At 41.9% G+C, this 11,277-nt stretch overlaps 1 protein-coding gene across 1 annotated transcript in view; it reads right to left on the bottom strand.

Annotated features, from left to right (window-relative positions):
* Nucleotides 1–9,304: 9,304 nt before the first annotated feature.
* The window catches only part of cacng1b (calcium channel, voltage-dependent, gamma subunit 1b), a 9,514-nt gene continuing 7,541 nt past the window's right edge, over nucleotides 9,305–11,277 (bottom strand). The window contains exons 3-4 of the mRNA XM_031872226.1: nucleotides 10,592–10,729; nucleotides 9,305–10,231 (exon numbers count right to left, since the gene is read on the bottom strand). Of these exons, the coding sequence (XP_031728086.1) occupies nucleotides 9,999–10,231; nucleotides 10,592–10,729 (371 nt within the window). The 3' untranslated portion in view covers nucleotides 9,305–9,998. The remainder of the gene's footprint in view (nucleotides 10,232–10,591; nucleotides 10,730–11,277) is intronic.

The raw sequence follows: 11,277 nt of genomic DNA, 5'->3' as shown, positions 1-11,277 counted from the left end.
AGCAGGATAGCTATTTCTCCCCCCCCCCCCCCCCCGAGTTGAAACGTTTTCTTCAGGGCAGCTGTGTTGATTTAACATAAATACACAATGATTGCTGTGGGAAGGAGCCGTAGAGCGCTTGTTCACAATCACAAACAAGACAACAGAAGACAACAAGCGTCACGAGAGCGCAGCATCCTCGCCCTCATCTGTGGGTGATTTTACAAACTGAAGATGAGATTTTTACCAGCACGTCGCTCTCAAATGGCTCATCTTCTTTTGCCACACGTGCTCTCGCCCCTCTCGCATATCAATCATGCAGATGCAACCTTTTAGGACGAGGATCGACGCATTGTTGTCGAGACTGTTTCCATGGATACACTGAAATCCAATCCGCTTCTCAGCGTTTCCTGCTGGTCTGAAACCCAAACATGTAGGGTGCTTCCAAAAAAAAAAGAATTTACCAATCGTATATGAGCCAGGCACCCATAATGTGCCTTTTTTTTTCATCCAGGTAATTTCAAATTTCTTGTGGGTCAGACAGCCATCGAGGTGTAACGCTCATTTCATTTAGAAGCCCGAGATTGTCTCTTGCATAATGTATAATGAAATCTGAACTTATTGCCAGTGCAGAGATATTGCTGTGGGAGATGTGGCATCTTTCTTTTTCATCTCGGGGCTCAGCTTGCATTTCTCCTCTAAGATTAAACGACAACTGCTCAATATCACAGCTATTAGGGTGTGATGTCGGAGGAGAGTGCTTTGAGACGTGTGCGCATATATGAGTCTGTCTCCTCGTGTGTATGTGCACATATATGTGCTTGGGCACATGACCAGAATGTGCAACATGTTTTTGTTTTGCCACAGTGGATGCGGTGCATTTCAGCTACTGCCTCCATGTCACTATGGAGACACTGGTTGCTGTACATCAGCCAATCAGTGGAGAAGTTAAAAAGTGAGTCTGTTTAAAGACTGTCTCCGTTGTTTGGCGCACGCTCAGGGACGTTAATCTCCGTGAGTGTCAGTTTTATGTCTTTTCCTCTCCGTTGATGGGTTTCCATCCACGTTATTCTCTTGAAATATGATGCAGTATTCAACACAATGCTCTCATTATTGTGAAAAAGTTTTCACCGCCACTTGAAGCGGGGCAGTTGTTTTTGTCGATGAAGAAATCTTTTAGAAGGACACATTCTGTTGAATGAACAATGACTGACTTGTTAGTTCAGTTAGAAGTTCAAATTCACCTGTTGGTCGGATGGAAAAGTATCTTGTCTCTATTTCTGTCCTTTTCATGCCTTGTGTCCAGTGAACCAGAACACACTACGACCATGTGAACAAACTGCCATAATGAAGGTGATTTGAATTTTCATGTACCTTAAAACTGACTCTGTTTTTCCCCAACTGTTGATGTCATTTTGCATTGTGACTTACCAAACTCACTGTAGATAGCAATGTTGCAGACTCCCCACATCTCAGGCAACTAGGTAAATTGTTATTATATTGAAACACATGCATGGCCAAACATGGAATAATAAAGTGACCATTAAGAGGATTGTGGTTGCCTTTTGAGGGATAGCGACAGTACAGAACAATGGGAGAGCAGCAGGAAGAAGCTGAAAGAAAAGCTGAAGAAAAGAGGACGAAAAATAGTTCAAACAAGGATGTGAGAGAGAAAGAGATGGGAAAGGTGAGTTAATGAAGCTTCAGATGGGGGCTAATGAGTTCATCTGAGGGGCTGTGTAGACCTTGATGAAAGTTAGACACACACACACACACACACACACACACACCTCCCCTCAGCCTTCCTCCTGCTTCTCACCTGTGGAGTGGGAACAAAGACACGCCATGAATTGATGTATTCCTTCCTCCAGTATTACTGATGTTAACAGCTTGCCCCTAACTGTTCAGGCTTGGGCACAGACTGCATCTTATTAACAGAATTAAGGTTGCTTAAAGTTTAAAATGCTGGCGTGACCAGAACCTCTTTGTCCTTGTTGCTTGTTGATGTTAATGCACTGAGAGAACAACAATAAATCTAAACCTAAAGTGTGCTCTGTGTCGCCTCTTTCACCTCTGCTCTTTGACTGTGAGTTGTAGACCAATACACCTCAATTTCTTTGCATTTTACCTTGTCTTGTAATTGAGTTGCAAAGACTGATTTTCTAATGGGGAAATGTCTTTTTTAATACGCACCATTGATCTATCCTCCGCTTTCCAAATGGCCTCTGAAATTGCATTTGTGCGTATGGAGTTGAGGTGGCAGACAGAGTATGGCGATGGTGATGTAGGTGAAAGGGTTGCACCGCAGCCATCGCCTCCCAGGAAGCCGTTTGTTGTCGTTAATAGCCACGCTCGCTCACCTGCATCAGCCCCAAACGCAGCGGATTAATAATGTAGCAGCCTCGCTTCTCCCAGAAACACCAATGATTGGATTGAAATCTGGCTGTCGCTCTGTGTGCCGCTTCTCTTCCATTCGAACATAGTGTATACACTATACACACACATGCACACACACACACACAAAGGTGATCATACATGCATGTCACATTTGGAGACACATACTAGATGTGAGGAAGTTAACACAGGAGACACACACACACACATTCATGCACACACAGCTGCCCAGACAAAGGCAAATGTGACACGTGTCTGATCCTTCATGGATGTTCTCCTCATTCGTCTAATTATTCGTGTTAGTAACTGTTTGTCTGCCTGTTTCTCTGTCGGTTACAGTTTGTCTTTTTAGGTGTCATTTCATGCAAATAGAGTAAAGTTTGAGTTTAGGCTTCATGTCAACACATGACATTTGGCCTGACTGGAGCTCCCTGAGATATATAAGAAGTAAAAAAAAAAACCAGCCGATGCAGAATGTTGCCATGCAACAGCTGTTTCAGAATAATTTTAACCCTGCGTGATAAAACTAGTCCAAATCATTTTGAATGTGTCACACATGAGATCTAGATTCTAAACAAACATCATAGATACGCAAATGTGAGCCCTGTAGTTTCATGATCCAAGCGTGAAGGATTCAAATGTTATTTAAAGCTTTTATGTTAATATGAAAGCAGCAAAACATCCTTCAGTGGAACTGCGAACCATTCGACATATTAACAAAGACAACTGCAACCTGTGACAAGAAGACACTGCTTTCTTTGTGTTGTATCTTATACGCTTATCACATGTTTTTAAATGTAAAATCTTAACTTGAAAAGTAACTACAGCTGATAAATGTCGCGGAGTAAAAAGTATAACATTTACCCCGGACATGTAGTGGAGTAGAAGTCAAAGTAGGATGACATGGGAATACTCAAGTATTACATTTAGTTTTCAGCTCAGTGCATTTTGTTTAAAAAACTTTCCTTTCACAGGCAACATTTGAAGTCACAAAACGTCACAGTGTGTCTTTTCAAGGTTATGGGATTGAGATTGTAGATGAATGAAATGTAGAAAGTAGAGCGAGTACGCGGACAGAAAGGTGGACGACGACCTAAAACAACACCCTCAACAGGCGGACAGATGGAATTAAATACACGTTTTAAAAAAAAGAGTACTCATAGCCGTGACGCACAAACTTGATCCAAATCAAGACAAAGTAAAAATAAAACCGCTGCTAAATCTGGGTTGATGACACGTGGGTGGACAACCTCGTGGGATAAATCAACATGATGGAATAGTGAGCCAGCCCATTCACATTTTCTTCATTAGATACATCGTGCAACTAACAACTTCTGTCAACCCTGAAACATCTATACGCATGTTACGGAGGAAATGCCCTTTAGCCACGGTTGCCACAGAGCCAGAGGAGGCTGTGGGACGGCGGCAGGCGGACGAGAGGGGATTGTGACAAGCTGAACCAGAACATTAGGAGACTGGCAGTGTGAGCTCTGATCAGCTGAGGGCACAGAGAAAACCTCTGTGCTTGAACCTGAAGGGAGTGTAGTTTTGTGGGAGACCTGAGGTGAGTATCTGTGTGTGTGTGTGTGTGTGGCACTAAAACATGCAAAAGGATGATGCTCAATATTTTACTTAAAAATAAAAATCCCACAGCCACCAACAACTCCAACAATTCAAACCTCTTGAGGTAAACCAGCCATCATTAACGCCACTCTGCCCTCTTCTCTCTCTCTCACGGTCACCATGGAGACTGCGAAGCTCACATAAAAAGCAGGCAGATACTGTGTAATGAGAAAAAGTAAAATTTAGATTGAGAAAACTTTTGGCTATACTTACGTGCTCTCCTCCCACGTTGCCCACGAGTGACTCACCGGCCAGCACGATGGAGACAAGAGTGAGAAGAATTGTCGCTCCGCAAGCGTCATTCAAAGGTTCAGTGGGCACTTTTTTTTTTTCTTCTCTTTCCACTCTGACCTGAAAGGCTGGCGTGAATGTAGCATGTTTTCTTTCTTGGGAAAAAGGTTATGTGTCATTCTTATCTTTGAGAGAAAATTCACCCCAGAGGTGAGACCCCCTCGACGATCAAAACACAATGAAGTGTTCCCATCCCACGCTGCATGAGACCTCAACTTCAGACTTCCGGTCTTCTTTGTGCAGGTGGACTTAATTGCTGAATACTTATTCCTAAAGGTTTTGTGATGAGCTGCTATGCTCATACTCATTTCCTCTCTTCCAGCAGCATCTACTGTAACAGAAGTTAGATAACCGGAGTGAAGTAAACAGTAAACTCTAAATTCAAAAAGATGAACAGAATGAGACTGGACAGTTTTTCCTCTGTTGTGATTTTAAATGCTTGTTTGCTCAGTCACAGCTTTAAGCTTTATAAGCAAACTAATATCAGGCTCCTGTTATTGTCCACTTCTCACCTGATATTGCTTCATTTTCTTATGACGAAAGTAAATGACAACAGGTACAACACCAAAATTAAAGACAAAGAAACTTAGACAAGAGGAAACACAGAAATGACTGTCACACTATTGCTGTTTGCTCCTAAAAAACACTTTTCCAAGATAGGTTGTTGTCTCAGTGATTGCTCGCTGCCGGCTTTGTCAGGGTACTATATTCATTACTTCCTGTCCCCGTTCTTCTCTCTTACATAATGGAAAAAAACACATAATAAACAAATCTTTTACTCCACAAGGACCGGACTGAATAACGCCTCCATGCTCATCATTGTTAACAATTGTTTCCTGTGTGCGTGAGTGAGTGTGTGTGTGTGTGTGTGTGTGTGTGTGTGTGTGTGTGTGTGTTTTGGGCAATTATTGCCTGACCTTTTCTTCCACCTCTCCTCCCTATTGATTGTGAAAATAGACTTGAATTAATAATTCACAAAAAAAGCAGTAGGAGTTTTGAGTACTCCTGTTGCCCATGGTAGCAGGACCAGAGCATGTGTTTGCAGGTGTGTGTGTGTGTGTGTGTGTGTGTGTGTGCGTATGTGTGTGTGTGTTTGTGTTTGAAATATATATTTCACACCAACTCAAACCCTCGGAACTCTAAGTCTAGTGATAGGAAACCAGTCTTCCCTTTGAGTACTGTGAGAGGAAATGTATGTATAACATTTGCCAGTGTGAGCATCATGATTGACACCTGTTGCTGTAGATGCGCTTTCTGTAATCATTTGCCATTAAAGGAATACTTTCTATATTTTGGGAAATACTTACCCGAGCTGATAATTCCCAATGATGGCGTTGTTGGTGTTCAATTGATTCGAAATCAGACACTAAAGCTGATCATTTCCCTGCTTAATTCACCCCAAAGCAGAGTGGAGACGTCCATTAATGAAATGTGCTGCTGCAAGATTTGTCAGGAATAATAACCTGCACATACATATAGCTGGCTACTGTCCAAGCTCACTGACATATATGAAACACTTCTTTGTCTCCGTACTTTCCCACTCTTCATAATGCTCACTTGTTGAAATACAATCCTCCCCTCCTTTCTAAAATCATATCACTTGTCCTCCTCTTTTCCTTCCAGTAAACGGATGTGATTATTGGAGCGCTCTCAACCCAGAAGACATTTCTTCTCCACATCCATGCATCGCCGGCTCCTCTGCCTCCAGGCCGGGGGCGAAGTGTGCAGCATGAGGTTTGTACAGATGAAGCGCTGGTAGCGCGTCGCGCTCTCGCGCTGGGTTGGATTGTCTTATTACAGGTCTATCTCCTCTCAACAGTCACTACCGATCCAAGTCATTAGACGGCAGAGTGCCTGCTTGCTTGAGAGAGCACTGGAGCAGAAAGATACAGAGGGGGAGGGAGGGGAGAGGGAAGGGGGGAGAAGAAGAGGTGATAAAGCTGATAAATAGAAGGTGCAGAGGAACTCACTGTCACTGCCTGCAGAGGAAAGCGTCAAATAGGGGAGAGGAAACGAAGAAAAGTGAGAGGAAGAGAGGATTGAAGCTGAGAAGGGGGACAACAAAGAAACAGGGTGAATAATGAAGGAATCACAGAGGAGAAACTGGGAGCACGGGGAGTCTGCTGCCTGGCAATAAAGAGAGGCAGAGAGATACAAGATGAAGCAGAATGATAAAAAGATTAGAACACAAAGAGTGAGACAAAGAAAGCAAAGGTCAAAAAAGAAAAGTGGGGTTGAAGGGAGAGAACTGGGGATGCAAAGCGAAAAAGTGTGAGGGTAGCAGAGAGAGAAACTGAGTGACGCCATGGCGAGGAAGAACAGAACATGTCAGAGGGAGAGAGAGAGGCAGGAATGAGTGAGAGAAAGAGAGAGACAGTAGCGGAGTCTTCTTCTTCTTCTTCATCTTCTTCTTCTTCTCCTTCTTCTTCTTCAGTAGTATTCAAAGATCATTATGTGATGTATATTGCAATCTATTGATAAATAAATTGTTTAGGGACAATTGTCTGTGTTTAATTTACGGCTTTCAACATTATATGTTTCCTGTCAACCTCAACTTTAACCAATTAACCAGAATTAATAACTATCCACTGCAAATTTCCATATATTCTCTAACTAATTTGTTCATAGCCTTAAGGACTATGCACACGTTAACAGAAGGCAAAACTAAATGTGTGATCCATGAGCACATCTTTGTGCGTGTGTTATTGGCATAATACTAAACACATTGTTTCTCACGTTTATGGAAACAGAGATTGTGTTAGAGCAAACAATATAAAACAAAACCACGAAGGAATTCCAGGGATCAAAACCAGTGTGGGCGGCAGAGAGTAAATAGTGTACGCTCTGCCCATGCTGCTGTCATTGCTCGAAGGTAAAGGTCCCATGAATCATTTAGGGAGCTTTGTGCATCTATTACACGCGCCCCTGAAAAGCCCTGACCTGCAGTGTGTAAGGCCTCTGGAGCATTTCCAATAGGGTTGTCTCTCAATTCTACCACATTTTCTGGTTGAGAGATTCCAAGACCGGAGTGGCTCTGTGAGTGTGTGAGTGTGTGAGTGTGTGACTCTGTGAGTGTGTGAGCGGCGACACAAGGATGAATTCTCAGTAAAGAAAAGACTGAATAGATGTACATCCATTAACTCTCACACACACACACACACACACACACGTATTGTAACGACCAGGCAACTTTTGTGATTGCAGTAAGAAAAATGAAAAAGACGTACCTCAGAGCAAATTGAATCATTCTCTGTTGTGTTTTGCTCTGAAACAACATCATTTATGGAACTTTAATGTCACTGCGCCAGCTGAATGACTTCAGGGCCAGAGTGACTCAAAATAACATGTTAGACGTAGATGGCTGTTTTGCTAACAATATACGACTCTTGTAGGAAATCTACGCAGGAAAAAAGACAAATAAAAATGAGTGCTGTCAGGTGATTTGTGTCTTTTTATTAAAAAGATGATGATTTGAAAATGAAAAGAATTAAAAAGCCACTAAAAAGAAAGTCTGTCGTGAATTCCTTTTTTATGTTTCTGACAGCAACAACATATTTTTCTACAGAACAGTAACATCTTCAAGCTTTAAGATAACATTTTACAATATGTGCTTAAATGAAAAAGTCATCGGCATCATACTTATCCTATATATTTTAACTTTAGGCATATATGGCACAACACAAGTTAATACAGCATTGAAAACATCTTTATGAAAGGAATTCTCTGAGGGTGTTTATGATATATTTCATGTGAAGTATGTTTCACAACTCACAATTATGTAGCAGAGTTTCAATTCACTGTTTGCTAAGCCGCGCCCCCTATTAGTTACTGTTACTGTGCCTGTCAAGCTGTAAATATTCACTTTACAATAACAACTATTGCAGATTTACAAGATTAACCTCAAAATTCGTTTTTACAACAATGGTCCAGACTTTGATTTCAGACAAAAACAGGCTTTTTAGTCGTCAATGTTGCTAGCTAATTAAGCTAACCTTAGCTTCATACTGTCTTCAGCTGGCTTTTTGTCCTGTCTTTATTACTAAGTACATTCATGATAATGTGATAAAAAAACTGAAGCTGAAGCCTCATCAACCAGAAAAGTCATAATGTATAAATAATTATTTAAATAATTAAATAATTATTAAATATTATTCATGTTCTCAACGTCTTACCTTCGTTTCACTGTTAACGCTACAAGTTGTGAGGATGAGAATGTGTTTGGAGGATGTTAACGCTGTCTCTGGTAACACGTTCTGCTGGGATTGCTGGAGTGTAAACTTTCCCAAACCCAAACCTGTTCACTTCTACCACAGTAACCTGTTATCCTGCACAAATGATGAAATGCCGCTGGTTTTGGAAGTAACACCATGTTACTAGGTTACTGGTATTGGACACATGCACACGAGAGCATGGGGTGGGGTCTTGAACATCGATCTGAAATGAATGACTGATGTGAACAAGGGAGTCTCAGGCATGTAGTCTCTCTCTAGACACTTAGTGGGATTGATTAATTGTAGGTCCTTGGAGGACAGACGAGGCTGCCGCAGTGCCTGGAGCTCCTTACAACGACTCACTTCTCTTTAAACAAAGCGTTGCAGTGCAATGGGTCCCTGTCTTTATCTCGTTTAGTGTGGCACATTTTCCTCTTTTGTATATAATTCTTCGGGTCCAATCCTGTCTGACCTGCTTGTTGTCATAGTTTTATTCTTTTCTTTGTTTTCTAGTCTAGTCCAGTATAAAACAGCATCTGAACATCATTTGACTTTCATGTGAGTGACAGACATAGCTGCAGTTGGACAGTTCAGATGTTGTCAAACTAGCAATAAACGATTTGACGTTATATTTTTGAACATGATCGTCAAACACTGTGGCATTCCTTGTATTGTAAAATGTGTCAACACCCTTAAATATGGCTTTTCAATTTGAACTTTTCTTGACTTTTATGGATTAACTGGTGGCAATTCATTTCATTACAGTATCTAAATCATTAGCAAAAAACTTAAAGCGATGGAAGATAATGTATTTCACAATTTATTTTTGTTATATTTGTTGAAATTCTCCTTATATCCCCACAGCAATCACAAAACATAATTAATTCGGCCTACATGAAAAAATTGGACGGCCTACCTACCTGCTACCTAACTGCATGCATTCGACCTGTACACTCATTCTACAATGTTATCTTTAACCTAGCTTCAAACAGGAGCTCTATGATGATAGTTACAAGCAGGGCTTGGCGTGTGGTGTGTTCAGGTGCTTGTGGAAAGCTCCAATATCCTAAACTTAAGACACAGCATTGCAATTAAAAGAGATGTCACAAAACCATACCCCCAAAACAATTAAAAAGCACGCATGGACTTTATAAAAAAAATGATAAGGTGAGTTTAGTAAATTCTTGTTGTAAAAAAGGTGCTGCTCGACAGACGACTCTTAAGTCTAAGGATGAATCATTCCTCAGCTTTTAAACAAAGCAATTCCTGCTTGTAACTGCTAACCCCTGTGAAGATAACGTGAACGTCATTATTTTTGGTGTGGCCGGTTAACTAAGATAATCTAAAATGAATGGACATGGAAGGTTGGAAAAACCTTTGAATGCTTTGGGAAATGGCTTGCAGTAGAGATAAACATGTGGGATAGGATATGCGATTAAAGGGCTAAAAGATGCGAAACCACTTGCATTTCTGTCGCTCTAAACAAGGAATCCCCTGTGGCTACTCCAAGGTGTCAGGCTCCGCATCCATGCAGGTCTCCCAGGGGTTACGTGGCATGTGGGGCATGGAGATGAGGAGCAGGGCGACTCCACTGAGGATGAGCAGGGTGAAGGAGGCGCAGGCGCAGGTGAAGGACCAGGAGTAGTAGTATTCAATCCAGATGGTCTCATCGCTGTCAATCATGCGCTTGACAGACTGGCGCATGACTTCGACAGAAATGATGATGCAAAGGCCTGCGTGCCAAAACAGAAACAGAAGTGAGTTGTTGTTAAAAGCAGATGCTTCACTCACATTCATGGCAATATAATCAAGTGCTGTTACAGTTCCTCATTTACACGGCAAGATTGACGGTTTTATTTTGACTTTGTAACAATAAATGCGATGCTAGATGGGACTTGACACCAATCAGGGTTACTCTAACAGAGCTACATCTCTGTCGACTCTTTTTAATTAGCTGCATAAGTAGTATTCATCACAAAAGAAAAAGGTGATGACACTGACACACCTCATATCAGGTTGAGCTGTAACGCAAGAGACAAGAGTACCAGACAGAGCCGGGTCTGTGATTCACATTATCTGCCACACTGTCTGACCTGCGAAGGCGAAAAACATCCCAGCAGGCCGGAGCAGGTAGTCCCGTCCCTTCCCGAAAGAGAAGACGACACAGACGGTGCCCAGGATCATGAAGAACAGACTGAAGATGGCGATGGCTGCTGCTGAGATATTGTACTCTGAGGAAAGATGACGATGGGAGAAAAGAGGAAAGGAGTAGGAAAGAGACAGTGAAGGAGGCAAGAGTGATGGGAAGAGAGACGGCAAAGTAGCAATAAAAAATTGAGAGTGTGGGAGCAGAAGGGAGGTTGCAGTCTGGTTTACAGAATAATGGTTTCAATATTGCACTCGGCCGAGTTATGACACAGATAATTAGCCTTTAAATTAGCCTCACTTTAAAAACAACAGTCATTTATACTAACTGGCAATATTTCCATTTGCATGACAGATGCTGCCGGCACAAGATGATAAGAGCATCTCTCTCTTCCTCCCGTCCGCCTCCCCTCCTGTCTGTTTCCCGACAAAGATAATCTAGTCTTTTCTTCTCTCCAACACTCCAGCTGTGATAGAAATACTCCTTGGAGCATCCTATTCCATCTCAGCACCCCAACTGTGGAGTATCACCAACTGAAAATAACCTTACACGTATGTCTCTCCTGTGTGAGTCTGTTTGAGGTCTGTGTGTGTGTGTGTGTGTGTGTGTGTGTGTGTGTGTGTGTGTGTGTGT

The sequence above is a fragment of the Anarrhichthys ocellatus genome, unplaced genomic scaffold (genome assembly GCF_004355925.1).
Source record: "Anarrhichthys ocellatus isolate YVR2014 unplaced genomic scaffold, GSC_Weel_1.0 scaffold62, whole genome shotgun sequence".
In the NCBI taxonomy this organism is placed as follows: Eukaryota; Metazoa; Chordata; class Actinopteri; order Perciformes; family Anarhichadidae; genus Anarrhichthys; species Anarrhichthys ocellatus.
The sequence above is the reverse complement of the archived record's forward strand: the minus strand, read 5'-3'. Positions and strand labels throughout refer to the sequence as shown.